The sequence below is a fragment of the Chelonoidis abingdonii genome, chromosome 13 (genome assembly GCF_003597395.2).
Source record: "Chelonoidis abingdonii isolate Lonesome George chromosome 13, CheloAbing_2.0, whole genome shotgun sequence".
Lineage (NCBI taxonomy): Eukaryota > Metazoa > Chordata > Testudines > Testudinidae > Chelonoidis > Chelonoidis abingdonii.
In genome coordinates, this window is record NC_133781.1 from 32,053,294 (window position 1) to 32,072,696 (window position 19,403).

Genomic DNA, 19,403 nt, shown 5'->3' on the forward strand with positions numbered 1-19,403 from the left:
AATCACAAGCCAAATACAAGTCAACAATGTAACACTGTTGCAAAAAAAGCAAACATCTTTCTGGGATGTACTAGCAGGAGAGTTGTAAGCAAGACACGAGAAGTCATTCTTCCGCTCTGCTCTGATTAGGCCTCAAATGGAGTATTTTGTGTCCAGTTCTGGGCGCCACATTTCAGGAAAGATATAGATACATTGGAGAAAGTCCAGGGAAGAGCAACAAAAATGATTAAAAGTCTAGAAAACATGAGCTATGAGGGAAGACTGAAAAAACTGGGTTTGTTTAGTCTGGAGAAGAGACAACGGGGCGGGAGGGGGGACATGATAACAGCTTTCAAGTACATAAAAGGTTGTTACAGAGTGGGCTGTATCCTAATCAGGCAGTGGGCATTGCAGCCACTCCCCTGGGTGAGCTGAAAGGCGTATCATGCTGGGTTTTTGCAGTACCATGCCACTCATCCTCAGAGTCAGGGGAGCAGCACCAGCTTCATTACTTAATGGAACAGGAGCCACTTCAACCGTTGATGGTTTTGAGTGCCAGCCTGTTCAGGGGCAAGTCCAGTCATGCCCAGTTTGCTCTCTCTTGATTTTAAGGCTCTGGGGAATTCTACAGACCAAGGTCATTGGCCAATTGAATTCTAGGCTATTAAAGGTTAGCGATAAATTCTTTCAGGAGACTGAAAATGTTAAATCAATGGAAGAATGACATTTTCCATGACCTGTCCAAGCTCTGTACATGGAATTTTTTCCCTTGCTAAAAATGTTTGCTGGTGTAACATATTACAGGTCAAGCAAGTCCTAGATGAAATCATTGAAAAGCTACCCGAGCCATTTAATATGCTGGAAATCATGGCGAAAGCAGCAGAGAAGACCCCCTATGTCGTGGTGGCCTTTCAGGAATGTGAAAGAATGAACATCTTGACAAATGAAATGAGACGCTCTTTGAAAGAATTAAATTTGGGGCTGAAGGTGTGTGACATCGATACTGTTTTACACCATGGTAGTAACTAGGTAATGTTGCTGGGTTGTGTGCGTGTTTGGGTTTTTTCAATATACCAGTCTTTACAAACAAAGTTAGTGGAACTAAATGTTCAATCCAGGTTTGGTAATGTGAGCTGCTGGATTACTACGAGTTTCTCTTCTTCTGCCACTCACTACAACGTACATGCTAACTATAGAGTCATTGTAAGGTAGCCAACACTACTCTTTCCTTCATTGTGAAGCCTGCAGATTTGCTGCAGCCTAAAAGCTGAGTGAGTGGGTCCATGTGCACAAAGGTACAAACACCTACACTGAGGGAGACTGAGCTGGATTGCAGAGGCCATGGGAGGATGGGGCAGTTGCTTCTGCTGAGATAGGTCAGCACTGAAAAGCCACATGTAAGACAAGCTAAGGACTCAAAGGCTATGTCCCAGTTGCCTAAAATGCTGACTTGTTTTGAAAAAAGCTGCTCTGTGTCCCCGCAAATTCTTATCGGGGGAGAAATCTCTACAGGAATTGGAACTCCCTTGGACTCGCTGTAGAGCCCCAAGTGTAAGGGACAGGGCCCTCTCTGTTGGAGAAGACTAAAGACAAACCCAGGAATGATGGGAAATGCCCTATTTTTCAAAAATAGGCCCTGCTTCCTGTCAGTAAACCAAGCTATAATGTTCACAACTCCAGAAACAGGCGCTGAGCCCCTTGTGATTGATAGGCAGTGTGCCAGCTTGGCTAGAGCTTTACTCTCAAAGGAGGTTCCAACACAACGGGCCAGTTCTTGCTTAACTACACCATAGTTCTTTTTCTTTCAAAGGGGGAGCTGACAATCACAACAGACATGGAGGAATTGTCTAATGCTCTCTTCTATGATAATGTGCCCGACTTCTGGACAAACCGGGCCTACCCCTCTTTACTTGGCTTGGGAGCTTGGTATGCTGACCTCCTGCTTCGGGTCCGGGTGAGTCTACTACACCTCCAGCCTCTCTTCATGGTCCTTTGTGGGCCAAAGATCTCTCTCCAAACTGTTGCTCATGGAACAAATATTGCTGTCTAGCCGGGGCTAGGCATGTGAAGGTGCTTTGCATTGCTTGCAGGGATCTAAATTATGTACTAAAAAGAGCATCTGAGCTCAAACACTTCTCAAAAACCCAGAAAAATCTAGCTTGCTTTGCAAGAACCTGGGCTGCTGAGCTCACCATGGCTTGAAAGCACAGTGCTGAAGTGAGAAGGGCTAAGTGCACTTAGGAGCCAGGGCTACATCATCTTTCAGTGCTGAAACTGAGGGTCTAAAGAGATGGCAAGTCCCTCTTGCCTCAATTCATGCCTGGAATTCAGGGCTTTCGAAGAAGGAGGGAAGGTGGAGTGTGGCTCTTTTCTTTTAAGTACACAGTTGGCATTACAAACCAGGGTGGGAGGTGCCGAAGGAGAACCAAACAGTAAAGAGCAAATACCCTCATTCTAAATTGGTAATCTTCATTATAAACTTGCCCTGATACCAGCATTTAATGTCCAGCCGCTTAATGGAGCTGCATCAGTACAAACCCCAAAAGGTAGCTCATGACAGCTGCTTTTCTGGTGCAAAGCACAACCTTCTTCACCTGCACCTGAGGCAGCAATGGCTGCAACTGATGCAAAACCCCACTGAAGACAAAGCTTTAGTTTTTCCAAAGAGTCTCAGCTGGTGCCGTCTCCCTGGTGACTACCCTGTCCACCTGCAGCATCGCAGACCCAAGAGGGGCTCTGCTGAGATAGGGTAGTTCTTTGGAAACTTACTTCAAGTGTTTCTCTGTCTGCCATGTGCCATTACTTTCACAACTGTCCCCCCTGAAATCGCAATCCGATGAAGATGAGCGTCTTAAATCAAACAGGGGCTGTAAAGACAGTTCTCCCAAAATGCAGTAACAAGTCCAATGTATCACTCCACCAATTCAACAGATGCACCACAGCCTGTGTACTTGGCTTTAAGCTGCTGCTGCTTTATTTTTCAGGAACTAGAGGCCTGGACGACTGACTTTGCACTACCCACAACAGTGTGGCTGGCAGGCTTCTTCAATCCCCAGTCTTTTCTCACAGCTATCATGCAGTCTATGGCCAGAAAGAATGAATGGCCACTTGACAAGATGTGTCTTTCAGTGGAAGTGACCAAGAAAAACCGGGAAGATATGACAGCTCCCCCCCGAGAAGGCTCCTATGTGCATGGGCTGTTCATGGAAGGTACAGGACCACCTCTTTTTGGCAGAGCCACACCTGAACAATTAGCCCAGCACACACTTAGAATCACAGAATATCAGGGTTGGAAGGGACCTCAGGAGGTCATTAGTCCTACTACTCCCTGCTCAAAGCAGGAAAATCCCCAACTAAATCCCCAAATTGCCCCCTCAAGGATTGAGCTTACAACCCTGGGTTTAGCAGGCCAATGCTCAAACCACTGAGCTAGCCCTCCCCCCTTCTTGAAGGTAGATGCTATGCAATCTGACTTTGTACAGTTTTTGCTCCTCAGAAACATTTTTGAACATTGAATGTTAATCTCCAGCACCCTGCTACCATGTTCTAATTTTCTCCACAACCATCCTACCATCTCAGCCTTTACTGTCCTGCCCTACAATAAGTGATCCAGGCCCTTTCCCCTCACTCCTGAATTGGCTTGGTTTGAGGCAGCAGTTTCTAGCAGGGTTTACACTGTGCATCTTTCTAATCTCCAAGCCCTGCTCTGACCCTGTACTTTTCTGCTACAACAATGATTCCACCCCACCTGTGAGCTCTACTCAGAGCTTCCACTTTATCTGACACTGTGCGATCTAAGTGCTGATCTTTCCTGCTGCTTAACATCCAGTGTGTCCCTGCTAAACTTTAAGGTAGCCTACAGATAGCTAGTTATCTAGTTAATGCTTATGCACTCATTACTGTCAGAAGCAGCAATTAGTCTTCCCCAAGCAGTAGTCAAGGACTAACTGATGTCATGCTTGTCAGCACTGCAGGAGCGTAGTGTGAACTAGAGCCAGCTCATTTATTTTGCAATAACAGAATCCATTAATAGAGTAGCCTATTAGTTCAGCTTGGGTAGCAGTTGCCTTTATTGTGCGTCATTGTCAGAAACATACCAGCAGAGGGCAGGCTCATCTAACAGACAAACAGTGCCCATTAGGATTGATTTATTTTGGAAATTAAGACAACTACAGGTGAACCTCAGAGCAGAGACAGTTGCTGGTATTTGGGTCTCCTGTATAAATAAGGAAGCTATGACTGGACACAGGAAGTCTAAGTGAGAAGGGAATGATCTCTCAGCTTTAGTTTGAGGTCCCTCACAGCTAATAAACACAGAGGGATGAGGCCCTGGCAGGATCACTGTACTATCAAGCTTAGGTCCATGCCCAGCAGATGCTATGGGAGAGTTTCCATATTTTCCATTCTTCCCCAAGCTGTGCAGTGCCCCCTGACATGGGTGCTGGGGGAGGAAGAGTAAGGACAGAATTGACTCTAGTAATAGTGTTAGGGGTGACTAAGCCCAGGCTACTTCAGTACAGCCCTTTGGTCCTCCAGCTGACCCTCAACCATGCTTCCAGGAGAACTCTTCCCCCAGCAGATACAGCAAATAGAACTTTCTGACTGAAAACGCCCCATGGCAGCTGGTACACTGACTAAGCCATAACACTGCAGGTGCTCGGTGGGACATTCCTAGTGGTGTCATCACAGACGCTCGGCTGAAGGAGTTAACGCCCTCGATGCCAGTCATCTTCATTAGAGCCATCCCTGTGGACCGTATGGACACCAAGAACGTCTACGAGTGCCCGGTCTACAAGACTCGCATGCGAGGCCCCACCTACGTCTGGACCTTCAATCTGAAGACAAAAGAGAAGCCAGCTAAGTGGATTCTTGCTGCTGTTGCTTTGCTCTTACAGGTTTAAACTTTTACTGCTTAAGCAAAGCACTGGCTCCACATGCTAAAGTACCACCCAGCTCAACACTAATCCCATTAGTCAGAAACTCCACCCAGCTTTTGGTCTGCCCCAAAGTATTTTAATAGTGACAATAAAAGAAACATGAAATGATGGTGTTAGTGCTCAGGTGGATAAAACAATTGGCCACCAGTGGACTGGTATCACAATACACATCAGAGAGGTCCCAGGCATGAGGACCCCACAAGGCAGGTTACAGTAAAGCACTTCGTGCCAGCACTGAAGAGGAGAAGGAAGCCAAAGTAAAGGCCTTGTCTACACCACCACATTACAGCACTGAAACTTTCTTCCTTGGGGGGTGAAAAGACACCCTCCTCAGTGCTGTAAAGTGGCAATGTAGACAGTGCACCAGTGCTGGGAGCTACTCCCCTCGTGAGGGTGGGGGTTTTACAGTGCTCACAGCACTGGTGCCGCGACTACACAGCCACGTTAAAGTGCTTTAACATTTAGTAGTGAAGACACCCCAAGTTTGTATGTGACCATCTGGATTCCTCAGTGCTTAGTGCCTGTTCAGTGCTCATATGTAGGCAGGGTCCCACTGGGCCATGTGCTGGAGTTCCAGTCCCTTCCCCAAAGAGCTTCCAAAGTAAACAGACCAGACAAAAGGGGGAAGGAGAAACAGAGCCAGGAAGAGAGCCCAGGTACAGTCACAGCCTCCATGCTAGCCTGTACTTCAACACTGGAAATGTACACACAGGTCACCTCGATCAACCTTTAAGCATCTGCTACTAAGCCTTCCAGCACCTGCTCCACAGGGCTGCATAAAGAATACACTCTGGCCATGCTTCCTGTTTACTACCCATTTTTCTAGCTGGGTGGGAAGTCAGTCAGAAAGCACACGTCCTTCTGTTTCTAGGATGTGATGTCTATCTGTCCCTGTGCTCCCAGAAGGCCACACACTACAGCCAGCCTTTGAAATACAGCCAGAGTCATTACAAGACTCATGAGAAACAACACAGAAAAAAGGTGAGAAATGGTGCCCTCCAAAGCACTAGGAGTGGCAAGCGGTTTGCGTTCACAGGCCTGTCACCAGTGGATAGGAGGCCCCTCACGGCTGGTACTGTGTGCAGGGACCATGAAAGCTAACTTCCCTCTCACCCCCGAGGGGAACCATTGTGGCAGAAGCAGGGGCCAGCTCCCATGGTGTAGCTGTTTGGAGCATAAAGGATTTTGGTTCGCCTTCATGCCACTGCTAGTTAGGGGCTGACCACCCAAAAGAACCCAACCCCTCTCTCCCTTTTGTATGGAGTAGTTTGCTATTTAACATCTGCTAGCAGCACTCAACTGCCTGAAGACAAAATGATAAAACCCCAGTGCTTCAGCATCTTCTATTTCAAGTGTCAACACTGACTTTAGCCGAGGGGGGAGCTGTGAAGGAATGCTTATGGCAATAGGCAACTGCCAGGCTGCTGGTGGTCCAGGGCCGACCTGGCCATTTATGAGGCCTCAGTAGTGCGGGTTCTTCAATCCCTGGATACGGAGGAAGTTTAGAACCAGTTATCCTGATGTGGCAGGTGGCTGGCACTTACCCAGAGCAAGCAAGCTGGGCTCCCAGAACCAGAGGGTTGAGTGAAGGTAAAGGACCAGAAAACACACACACATGCTCCAACACTAAGGCTCTTAGGAATGAAAATTGGCAAAAGTTAAAGTCAGCATCTTCACCAACTTTAGGGGATTAACTGGGGTGAGTCCACTGCCACAGGAGGAAAGACAACAGATGGCCTTGTGTCAGCAAACATTCATGTGATAAAGGCATTTTAGAGGAAACCTCATCCTTACGAAGCAAAAGCCAGAGGTAATGCTGACTTTTTCCCCTCTTTAATCCCAACTCAGGCAGGAAAGCATAGAGCAGCTGAGATTTTCCCACACTGTCTCCCATTGGCTGGCCAGGGTGAGAACTAGGCCTGACCCTAGGCTGAGTCCCCATTGCAAGAGATACATTTTCAGAAGAGAAAGTCTTATCAATGCATGGGGATAACTTGGACTCCTGCCTCCCCCTTCCTGAAAAGGATCCTTAGTTACTGCTAGACTACAACATGCATTGGAGATATAACCCACTCAAATGGAAATCGAATATAGGCCCTGAGGAAAACAGCTTCCCACTGCACTGAAAACCTTCCCCGTGCAAGGGAAGCATTGGGCTGATTCTTCCCACTGCATTAATAAGTGCAATCAACTCAGCTTTAGTTCTTCCTGGAGCTAAACAACTTCAGACTCACCCAGAGGAGGATTCTTGCTCCTTTCAAAAGAAGTTCTTAATCAGAGGTGTTACCAGCTTCACCCACAGCTTTACATAGCGGGTTGGCTGTTCAAATGTAGAAGAGGACACGATGCCTGATTTGAGATAAAGCTGCTCCTGCTCCTACAAGACAAAATCCCAAAAGCCAGTTTCACCATCATGCCCTCACATCATCCACCACCCTAGCCAGATCTGGTGCACCTATAGTCACAGCTTTTGCCTGGCCAAAGAGGCATATCACTCTTCTCTCACAGGGCTGAACACGCATCAGGGGCTAAGAACCCAGCCTGCCCCTCCATGTGATGTGAATTGTAGACAAGTAGCCAGCCACTGAGCTGTGAGCATGGGGAATGTCACATGGCAACTGCCCCTGAGATATGACTGCTGCAGCAACATTTTGAGGCTTGACAGCTGCATTCTGAAAAGCCACATTCACATCGTATTCTGGAGAAACATACTCAGAACCTGAACATTGGAACTCAAAGGGCCCAAGGTGGGTGGATTTGCAGGATCAGGCCCTACAGCTATCCCAATTACGTAACTAAACTACAGTTATAGGAATAACATAAGTCAAACCCCTAGCTGTAATTGCCTGAAAAGGAAACCTGACTTTAATCTCAAGAGAGTGGTTTGCAGAACTCATCCTAGACACAGCTCTAGTGTTGTGTTTTCAAATGAATATGCAGTCATGATTTCAATTAAATTACCAGAAATGCTTAAGTGCCTTTAAAGTATAAACAATACAACTGGAAGAGGAAGTGAACCATCTCTGTTACAATAGACATTTCACACAGCACATGAAAAGCAGTGGTTTGATCAAAGGCAGAAGTGGCTTTTTCTGCAAAACTAGCAAGGCTTCTGGTTTTACTCTACATGCAAACAAGAAGCAGTACCTTTGTCAGATGTAGCAAAATACCTGAATTTCTACTCCACAGATTACAGAAGTCGTTCCCTGTGAGGCAGCCCGTAAGCACTCTGAATTCTGACACATCAGGAAAGGAACCACAAATGATGGGAAATAAACACAAAGGGCTGAACGTACAAGATTCCGGCTTTCAGAAATGGAGAGTGTTGCAAATCCCACTATAAACCCTCGTTAGAGGCAGAGAGTCAATCACTTAATGCTAATAGTCTAGTTTCAGTTCAGTTATTTGTACTGAGACTCAAAACTTGTAACAAAATATTATTTACTTTGGTTCACTCACTGTAGCAGCCAGAGAGCCATCTGGGACTGCTCAGCATCGTCTCCAGCATTCCTTTTTGAAGTGGAAGTTTGACTCCTACTTGGGCTAACCTCGTCCTTGTTTTGGTTTGAAAAACATGGCTGGAGATGAGTGACTGCTGCATATGTTTGGCAACAATGCTTCAAAGTGCTTAATGTGGGTTCTAGTCCATGCTGTCAATTACAATACAGGTGGAGCGTGGTTATTAAAATGTATCACCAATTTCTTTCAGACTAGAGGAATCTGCACTGGAAACATCTCAAAGGATACAATGTGTAGGACTGCAGTAATAAAAGGCCTGGGTACTCCTACTGAGTTCCACAGCAGTCCCCACCCTACTGGTACCTGAAGGGCAGCCCTTTGAAGAGCCTACATTAGTATCACCAGCCCCTGTGCTAACAGGAGACTATTTGTCTAATATCAGCAGCAAAGGAAACAAACTAAAAGTGACAAAGGTTCCAAATAAAAACAAAACGAAGCCTGCTGCTTTCCCCCCCATTGCAGGGGTGTTAGAACACGGAGTGATCCCATCCTGCACTGAGAGTAAAAAAGGCAGGTCAAGACTGGCACAGCCTCTTGTAGGGAAGAGAAGGGACTCAGATACCCCATCCAAATCTGTAATGTAATACTATGCAGCCCCAGAGGCTGTACTTTTTCTGTTAGCCATACTTACAGATAGAACTACAAGATCTTAGTTACCGTATGTGAGACACGTGATTTATCTCCCGTGATGCCAACTGGGCCTCCCCACATCAAATCAAGGCAGATGATAGAGAAATGATTCTCACTGAACTGTCCAATCACACACTGGACAGGAGTTTCACAAATGAAGAACAGTACTACCAGCTCACAATATTTGTTTCTCTTAAAGCTGCACCTTGGAATTGGCAAAATCTCAGCTTTCATTTAAAAAAATAAGTTTCTTCCCTCTTGGTTGTGAAGAAAAGCACGAAAACATGAACCTTAAAAGCTCAAAAAGAGAAGGCAAAGATATTTTAAATACAGTTTAGGTTCTCATGTTTTTTTAATGCTAGGGTTCGCAATACTGGAAGATCCAAACCCCTCAATTGTTCATAGATTGGAAATGAAGTCTTCACTAAGAGCTTTGCATATAGAGATGTGCTGTTTTGTGAACTAACACTTATTCCAACCATACCAACCAGCGTATGATGGAAGGAGGAAGTGAGAGACTGATTCGTTAGAGGTTCTGTTAGATTTCGTCTCAGCACAGAACAGTCTCCACACAAAGATCAAACAGCAATGAAAAAGGTGGTCAAATTCCAGGTCACTTCTAGTATACTGGGGAGATTCAGCCATATGCACTTCACTAAAATGCTTTGTTGAGTCATTGCAGTCATCCTTCTCAGCTTTACACAATCCCTTCGTTACAAAAATATTTTCATGGATTTTTCTCATTACAGATAAAAACAAATACAGGCCAGATAAAGTGAAACATTCATGTGACTCTTTCAGTAAGACACAGAGACCCTGCTGGATTAGATATGAGGCTGACTCAGTGGGCCAAATTCAGCTCTGGGGTAAGAGATGCAATTCCCATTGATTTTTATGGAGGCTGAGCCTTCCTATGCCAGGCCTGAGTTTTATCCGTGTTTTGCAAAGCTTCACATGAAACACACACACTAATCCAGTTTGCTTCACTGCTGAACATTTTGGTATCACAGGAATTCAGAGTGATGCCAATTCCAGGACTAGATTGGAGAAAACTATCTAAGGGCGGAGACAAGAAGATACCAAACAACCCAAGCTGCCCACCCCTTTACAGCTGACTATACACGAAATCGGAACACTGGTCTTTAAACCACTGAAAAAGAGCCTATGGTCAGGATTAAAAATAGGACCACACTTCTTCCTGAAAGGAGGACAGAAATTCTCTTAGTGTAATGGAGATGCTGAGTGCAGATCCCCTTCCCTTCTCCAGCCCCCAAATCCTGTGAAAAAGGAAGTCATCTGTAGGCAGCCAAGGTGGGGTTTATATAACTATTTACATGGGGTTAGAGACACTTTTGGTTGCAAGTAGATTGATAAAAGCAATTAAGATCCAAAGCACTTTAAAGGTGAGAGGTCACCATTTCCGCAAGCTCGTGAAATTGCGAGCCCGTTAGCGAGAATTTTTAAGCGATCGGTAAACTCGGGGGTGGTGCCGTACGATTGGAGAATTCTAACGTAGGTTCCTATTTTTTAAAGAAAGGAATAAGTGATCCGGTTAATTATATGGCCTGTAGCTTGACGTCTGTCGTGTTAAGGGTCTTGGAAAAAATTTTAAGGGAGAAAGTAGTTAAAGGACATTGGAGCCCTCAAATGTAATGGGACGAATTGCAACATGGATTTACTAAGGTAGATCGTGCCAAACCAACCTGATCTCCCTCTTGGAGGTGACGGATTACTTAGGACAAAGGAAATCGGTAGTATCTAATTTACCTCGATTTCAGTAAGGCGTTTGACACGGTTCCGCATGGGGAACTGTTAGTAAATGGAAAGATGGGGATGAATGTGAAAGTTGGTAAGGTGGTAAGGAACTGGTTAAAGGGGAGACTCCAGCAGGTCGTACTGAGGGTGAACTGTCAAGCTGGAAGGAGGTTACTACGAGTCCGCTCAAGGATCGGTTTTGGACCGATCTTATTAACCTATTTATTACTGAACCTTGGCACAAAGAGCGGATAATGTGTTAATAAGAGTGGCGATGACACGAAGCTGGGGGTATTGCTAACACGGAGAAGACCGGGATACTATTCAGGAAGATCTGGACCACTGTAAACGTGGAGTAATAGTATATGGGGGGGAAATGAAATATAATAGTGAAAAGTGCAGGTCATGCACTTAGGGATTAATAATAATTAGATTAAATACGTTGGGACGATCAGTTGGAACGACGACGGAGGAGGAGAAGGACCTGGGGTATTGGTTGATACAGGATGACTAATGACCCGCCAATGTGATATGGCTGTTAAAAAAAGCAAATGCGGTGTTAGGAGCATTCAAGGACGAGGTTATTTTCCAGCAAGGAGAAGGAGGTGTTAGTGCCGTTATATACGGCGCTGGTGAGACCCCACTTGAATAATTTGTGTTTGCAGTTCTGGAGTCCCCATGTTTTAAGAAGGATGAATGCAAAACTGGAACAGGTTCAGAGACGGGCTACTAGGAGATCCGAGAAGGAAATCTGCCTTATGAAAAGGAGACTCAAAGACTTGGCTGTTTAGCCTGGCCAAAGAAGGCTCCGGGCGGATATGCGTGCCTATATAAATAAATCAGGGGATTAACGGTAGGGAGGGAGAGGAAATTATTAAGCTTAGTACTAATGTATGGCACAAGGACAATGGGTGCAAACTGGAATATTAGGAAGTTTTAGACTTGAAATTAAGACGAAGGTTCTACCATTAGCGGCTGGGAGTGAAGTTGGGAACGGATATACACAAGAGGAAGTAGTTGGGGGCAGAAGATTATCTGGCTTTAAAGACTAACGCTTGATACAGTATATGGAGGGATGTCTAATGAGGGCATAGTTTAATTTGGGCAATTGATTTTGCGATTATGGCAGATAAAGTCCTGCTCAGGTCTGTGAGGGATGTTGATGGGATGGCGGAACTGAGTTTAGCAATGAGGCGAATCTTTCTTGGTGCGGCGGTGGAGTCTTGCCACTTAGCTTCGGTTTGAGCTAGAATCGCCAATATTGGGGTCCGGGAAGGAATTTCTCCAAGGGCGGATGGCCAAGGGGCCCCTGGGAGCGTTTTTCGCCTCTCCTCAGCGTGGGGCATGGGTCGCTTCTGGTGGATTTCCCTGCAGCTTGAGGTCTTCAAATCTCAATTTTGAGGATTTCAATAACTCAGTCATGGGTTCGGGGTTGTTATAAATGTGTATGGGCAGGGTTTTGTGGCCTGCCTTGTGCAGGAGGTCAGACTAGATGATCATATTGGTCCCTTCTGACCTATGAGTCTATGAGTCTATGAGATGCCCAAACCATGGAGGAAAGGTATGAATGTGCAGCGTGTTTGAGATTAAGTAGCTTTACTCTGAATGTCTCATCTGTGTTTGGTTAGTCTCCAGGGCCAAATTCAGCTGACCATTCTTGTTATGGCCTCTAGTTCTTAAAAGTGGGCACTTGTAGCCAACAGCTCACCAATAGTCATTTAACTGACAGTTCCTCAAGTTCTCCTATGCTAGGGAAGGTTTGAAGTTATAGTTGAAGATTTTTAAAGCAATCATCTCACCGACACTCTCCCATCCTATGAAACCTCTTCACATTTGCCACCAACCTGATGGAGCTGCTGCTGCAGGTCACGATTTTCTGTCACTATTGCAACCTGAGCTTCCAGGTCCCGATGAACCGACCTGTACCCAAAATTAGGAGAGCCAATCAGAGTCAGGCAGGGCAGACTGCTTCCTGCCAAGTACAGCCAGAGGCCTGCAGGAAAAAAGGGGGAAAGGAAATATGGTAGACAAAGGAAGTGACCATGGTAACCTCCAACAGTTGCCTTTATTCAGTGTTTTTCATTTCTTTTAAATGCTTTATTGGATTTACAGGAATTGCAAGTAGTCATGACACAAAGCAAGCTGTCAGGAAACAGAGATGCTTCCTTATGGACAGCTTAGCCTTGCAGAGCCCGGCATAGCCCTGGAGAGCCCTCTGCTACACCTGCCTCTGGCTCTCTACACTTGTTACTTCCTGTGCTCTGGGGGACAAAGTGGCCTTGGCGCCCTGAGGTGGATCTCATCAGTGACACTCCCAAGGGCAATCACCATCATTTTTAAAGCCTAATAAAGTGCACACAGCAGCTCTAACAGTGATGACTCCAACATAACCCTAAATGGCTAGTACTCAGTAGAGAAAGGCCACACAGGAAATGCCTTGGAGAAATGTGCCTGCAGCGTTCTCGTCAGTGACTGGAAAGAGATCTCTTGATCCCCTGGGCCCTGGAGATCTGCACAGCAACCCTGACTCAGTTTCCATTTCCCCTCACAACACAGACAGATATTCGGGAAACATGGCTATTTCAGTACTCCCCTGGAGAGATATCACATCTGAACAACAACATACAACCCAAAAATCTGTCCATCTACAAAACCATCATCCTTAATGCTGCCCCTCCCATCCCCTAGCAAATCTGCCCTCTTGAAACAGAGGGCTATGCAGCATTGCACTAATGCTGTGATATTCTGTGCTGTGCCATCTGCCCCCAAGCCTGCACTGATGGGCTGTTCCTCCCTGCGTGGAGCCAAAGGCCCACTCCACTGGCAGCAACAGGACTAAGTGCCATTCTGGACCTCACCCCATGTTATTTTTACACTTCTGTTTCTCCTTACTACAGGTGGGAGTGAGCAGTTCCCTTATCATATCTCTCAACTGCAGGTAGCTTGTGAGTGCAAGGGAAACTGGCTCAGTGCATTACTATCTAAAGGTAACATCGTGCACTGTGGTAACCAGGTCACTGCTGTCAGCTGTTATGAAAGGGTTTGAACAACATCCCTCCAATTTCTCTAAGTCTTTGTGTTTTGTTAAGTAACCAGCAGACACCCTGGCAGAGAACACCCTCATCTTTAACACTAGCACTTTTATCTCTCAGACTTTTCCCTGGTTGCTGTGGTTGGGAAGTTCTGTAACTTTTTCATTTGAGTTCTCTACAAATTTTGAATGCAATCAGTGCATGTGTGCAGACAGCCTTGCCTTTTCTCTGCAGCTTATAATGGCTTTCAGACCTTCTCTACCAGGCAAGAAAAAAAAAAACAAAACATACCATAGCAGGGGCACAAGCCCAATTCCCCCCCCCCCAGGTTATTTCTAAAAACCTCTTGGACTGAGAGCTGGTAAGTTACATTACTCAGTCCTGAGGGCAGTCTGCAAGAGATGGCATCATGAAGACTCTGAACAATGGCACTGGCCGGCTCTGGCCAGTGAACTCCTACAAGATTGTGACCAGTAGGGCAGGTACAAATGATCACACCAACTCATTCCCTTGAACGTCACCAGAGGGTAAATTCAAACGGCTCCTATTTATAGCACAGCACATGCCAATTTCCTGGGACTCCCAGTCCTCAAACAAAGATACTGGAGAGCTCCTCTTCATTCTTCCAACTCGAGTCACAAGAGAAACATACCCTAAAGCCCCAGGAAATCCCACACCCTGCCAGATATAAATGGAATCAGGGTCTGATGTCATGTAAACAGGAAGGTAGTTCACAAGCCCAGACCTGGTTCTCAGGCACGTCACAGCGTTTGTAAGATGGAGGGTAGAAGAGCGCCCAGAGGTGCTATTAAATTATGGCTGAAGGGTGCTTGACAGGCCACTCGCCGGACAGAAGCTGATGTAAGGGAGTTGCTTGCTCTCTGCTAAGCAGGGCACATCCCTAACAGATGCATTTTCCCAGCCCACAAGTCATAAAAAGAACACAGCAGAGAAGCTATAGCTTAAAAACCACCTAGTCCCTGAATAGATGCAGGTTTCCTAATTCAGACCAAGAGCACTTCCAAGAATGCCTTGAGTAAGAGGTTGCCGATTCACCGCCTGTTCCTGTAATACACGCCCCACCCCCACAGCACCACAAAGCCAGCCGCCTCCCCCATGCCACTTTCAGTTACACCTTCCAGTTCAAGAATGGCAGCTGCCCATCCCACAGCCTGATTGGAGGCTGCTCCCCAAGCCTACCACACCGACAGGGCCGGGTAGGAATTTCTGGACACTGTCCACATGGAGCCCCTGAAATCCACAAAGCAACATGAGCTGTGCAGAGATCCAGCACTTCCCATAATCACTTCTGATTGACTAGAGCAGATTCCCAGATAGGGCTGGTCTGGTAACAGCAGATATGGGATCGGGCAAGAAATTGATGGCAGGAACCCACCTGCCAAGCTAGGGTAGTGATTAAGGGGAGAATATAGTCACCTCCCTCTCTCATGTAGCCAAGAGAGGGAACCCTTCAGCCCTTGTTGTGGCCTTGGCTTTGTGACTGTGCCAGGAGGAGTTTGCTCACACAATGACTCACTTTTCCAGTAGGAGAAGGCAGAGTTTCCCAATCCTCATTCAGTGGCAATAAAGCACCTTCAACTGGGTCCCAAAGGACACACACCTGGCACCTGATCACCTGACACTGGAGCAGGAGACACAACAGCTCCTCATCTCACCAGGTCAGGAACTGCCACCACTGCGTGTTTGCACTCAGGCACAGGCCATGGAAATCTCCTTAGGTACAAAACTGAGATTTCCCATGCACACTGGCACTGCAACTGTGTTAGATATAAGAGCACTGAGCCTTACTCAGGGCAAGTTCAATCACAGCAGCAGTGGGAAAGCTTGTGCAACATTGTCTGTGTGGACACCAAGTGTTTAACCAGGGCTTACCCAGCCAAAACACAGTAGAATAGAAGAGCCAGGTCCTGTAAGAGATTAAAGGGTGCCTTCCTCTGAAGGCTGACAAAGGAAATAAGATGTCCAGCTGCTGCTGAGAAGCTGGGAGAATTGGGGTTGATCCCACACCCTGTTCCAAAACCCAAACTCTAAGCTTGATTATTTCAACTCTGCATCTGGGGTCCCCTTCTGCATCTCCTCTTTCAGCCCACTCTCAGTCCTGAGCATCATTCTTCTGCCTGGGGTCACAGTAGAACAAGTCAGGTGAATCACACGTCAGCCAAAGGGCGAACCATACCAGAAATGGGGACTGCAGACGGCCCCTCTAGCACTCAGAAGGGAAAACAAGATCTAAATGGCTGACATGCCATGTTTCTTCAGGTTTAGATCTTCTCCAGCACTGATCCTGCTGAAGCTCAGGAGACTCCTTTGCTCCTGTACATATGATAACATAACAAATCGACCTCTAAGCCCAGGTGCATGGAAAGGCTTTGGCTTCTTTCTAAGAAGGCAAATCCCATATGGTAAAGAACTGCTCCCCAGGAACATTTCAGGTTCCTTGGAAAAGCAATGCATTCCTTCCTAGCTCACCACTCTATGCCTGCCCTGGGGAATCCCACTTGCAGACTTACACTATCCAGCAGCATGAGTATTCTATAGACACCTGACCATGTAATTCCTGGAAATCAAAACACCTACTGCTTCCCAGTCAAGCAGGCTCAGGTTCTTCTGAATGGGAGCATCTACTCTAGGTCCATCTGTAAGCATTCCCCTGTACAGGTACTACCAGCAGTGTAAGCTGTGGCATAGGTATTGCATACAGAGGTTAGAGGACATGCTGCTAAAAAGGTCTGCAGCTGTCTCCACTAATGCTCTCACCACTGGTAGCACATGTGGAAAAAACACACATTTCTTAGTCAAGGAAAGGCTTTAGTCAGCAGCTTCCTCTCCCATCACCTCTGAACCCTCTTCCAAGCAGCCCTGCAGGAACCAGGGTAGATAGTGGCATTCCCACAATCATTAACAGCCAGTGTCTTCAGACAGGCAGACATCCTCCGAAAGCTGCAGGCCCTGGCCTTTGGGATGTGCTGTTACTGGCTCAAGGGACTAACTGCACCGTTCCACTGTTCTAATTGGATTTATGCTGCAGACAATGAGCAGGCCCCTCAGCACAGAGCAAAGCTGACTCTTGAAACAAACATTAACACCAGACTAGATCTTGCATGCAATGACCCTGTAGTTGTCTCGAGGGGAGGGTGCCCCACCACATGACCTGGCAAAACTGCCAGCTCTACTTGAGGAGGACTGGAATAGCAACGGGTGCTGTGGATTGGGGTTGAAGGCCATCAGCAGAGCTGAGTGAAACCAAGGACTTGAATAGCAGGGATATCAAAGATTTCCTGTGTGACCATGGCTTACTCTCTCGGGCCTATATTCCCCATGTGCAAGGTGGGTATAATACTTTCCTACATCACAGGGATGCTGCAAAGATAAGTCGTGAATATTTGTGAAGAGGTCAGATGCTATGGGATAGAGCTGTATAATAACCTAGAGAGACAGAAAAGCTGTTTGCAAAGAGGTGAGCTCAACTCCACACACAGCAGTCCTATGTACGAAAGTGCACAACAATTAAACAGACTCCCTACTGACACTCAACTATGAAAACCACACATGAACTGCAAACAATTTACAACTATGTATGTACAATTGCTTGGAGAGCAGGAGAGTATGGGTCTCACTGTTCTGGCAGGAGACTACAGAGGAGCTGAAGAAAGTGAGGAATTTATGCTCCAGTCTGAGCAGCATTGGACTTGTGGGAATTGGACATGCCCGCAGCTACCAACTACTGCTCAGAAAGGTTCTGTGGCCACACGGGTTGGCACATGACTCCTCACAGGAGCACTGTGGAAGCACTCTCTCAGGGACTAGAGATCACATATGTATTTGCCTACTCATCTCTACATATTCTCCCATGCTGTTCTGTGTGTGCTGAACTCTCTTGTACAGCAGAGGGAGATGCTTCTATGTACATCCAGCCCTCCGTTAGGTTTGGAAAGATGGTCAGGTACCCATCCCCATGGGGGCCTAGATACCCCAGAACATTGGAGTCACTGCTGGCGCACTGTGACTCCTGTTAACACTGAAGATCCTGCCAATTTCCTGCACTCCAATCCCTTTCACATCCTTACAACAGGACTAATTGCATCACTTCCTGTTCTGTAAATGGGTTAGATCAGTGCAACAGGAAACTGAGAAACTATGAATCAGAACTGCTACCACTGTCATGAGTAGAACCAGATGCCTCTTCTCCCCCACTAAGTGTAGTCTGAATCACTCTCTTCCCCCTCTCGCCCCCCCCCCCCCACGCACATGGCTGTGAGAGGTAAAGTAATTTTGTAATTTAATACAATGCACCATTTCCCTACCCCATGATTCCTCTACCCTACACTTCTACGAAGAGGCCAGCTCAATGGAGCGGGGAGCTCAGTCCATCTTTGACTTTTACTCAAAAGTTCCAATAATTAAGATCTGTTAAATAATAATTGCTTCTAGTCACTATTGACTTGGGACTGGACTGGACCTGAACCAGAATCCTAGAGATGACAGACCAATTTCCGTCCTCAGTCCCTTGAACCATCCAGATGTATGCATGTTTTGGACCTAGTATGTTGTGACACGGACATATAGCTTAGAACTGGATGAAGCACCCACCCAGCCTCTCACTGGCTAGATGCTCTGTATCTATGCTAACCTTCAATCTCTCTATAGAAGGCCTCCTAAGGACAGGCTGTCTCACCTTTAGCATGGAAAGTCCATCCATTCCTGGAGTACTCCAGCAGTTGGACCCTGTCTTGCTGGCCAAGGCAGCACACCTCGCTGTAAAACTGATGCTCAATGTAAACATAGGCAGCAGGAATGGCACCTGCCACCCCTTTGGCACCAAAGAACCCATTCACCTCCGGTGAGGCCAGTAGAATCTGATACTGTGCTCTGGTGCCCAGAACAAGATCCATGTAGGCTTGTGTGAGGTTGAAGTAGCCAGTGGTGAGGTATATTCTGGCACCTCGCTCTGCCTCTGTCAGCAACGTCTCTGTGACTCTCTCATCTATTTGAATCCCAAAGGGTTTCATTTGAATTAGTGGATAAATCCAGGTGTCCGGTTCTGGTTTTTGGTCCCCTCCTGCACTAGGGTCTTGCTGGGGCAATAATGGATCTCCTTCTGAACGCCTTCCATGAAAAGTCTGCATGTGGAGTTCTTGTCGCGTCCTGGCAGCGTTGATCACTTCCATTACTCTCCTATTTGCCACTTCACAATATGCTGTCTTGTCTCCTGAGTGAAAACAAGGAATGACTAACAGAAGATATAGAGCTATGACACTCAGGCCAAGGCTCGCAAGCCGCCAGTGGCTCTTTAATATGTCTCCCGTGGCTCTTTGCAACACATGATATTAAATCACTGCGTGATTTCATTAGTAACCAATCTAAGTTATTAACCAATCAGGATGCTTTTACTATGTTGCTAACCAATTGTAGTTGATAAAATAATGACGCTTGGTCACTCATTTTGCTGTGAGAATAACAGATATAATATAAAAACGAACTATGCTGTTTAAATATGACTACCCAGCACTATGGTAAATGAAGCAATGAA

General features: G+C 46.4%; 2 protein-coding genes across 5 annotated transcripts in view; one reads left to right on the forward strand and one right to left on the reverse strand.

Annotated features, from left to right (window-relative positions):
- The window catches only part of DNAH17 (dynein axonemal heavy chain 17), a 98,635-nt gene extending 93,099 nt beyond the window's left edge, over positions 1–5,536 (forward strand). Inside the window, exons 77-80 of the mRNA XM_032799176.2 lie at positions 784–966; positions 1,790–1,933; positions 2,964–3,189; positions 4,633–5,536. Coding sequence (XP_032655067.1) covers positions 784–966; positions 1,790–1,933; positions 2,964–3,189; positions 4,633–4,880 — 801 coding nt within the window. The 3' untranslated portion in view covers positions 4,881–5,536. The remainder of the gene's footprint in view (positions 1–783; positions 967–1,789; positions 1,934–2,963; positions 3,190–4,632) is intronic.
- PGS1 (phosphatidylglycerophosphate synthase 1) overlaps positions 4,026–19,403 on the reverse strand; it is a 32,068-nt gene continuing 16,690 nt past the window's right edge. The window contains exons 7-10 of one of the 4 annotated variants that reach the window (XM_032799105.2): positions 18,549–19,082; positions 12,665–12,813; positions 7,151–7,293; positions 4,026–4,814 (exon numbers count right to left, since the gene is read on the reverse strand). In XM_032799105.2, the coding sequence (XP_032654996.2) occupies positions 7,174–7,293; positions 12,665–12,813; positions 18,549–19,082 (803 nt within the window). In that variant the 3' untranslated portion in view covers positions 4,026–4,814; positions 7,151–7,173. Of the gene's footprint in view, positions 4,815–7,150; positions 7,294–12,664; positions 12,814–18,548; positions 19,104–19,403 lie in introns of those variants that run through there. The other 3 variants (XM_032799106.2, XM_075071937.1, XM_075071938.1) reach the window with 3 other exon arrangements.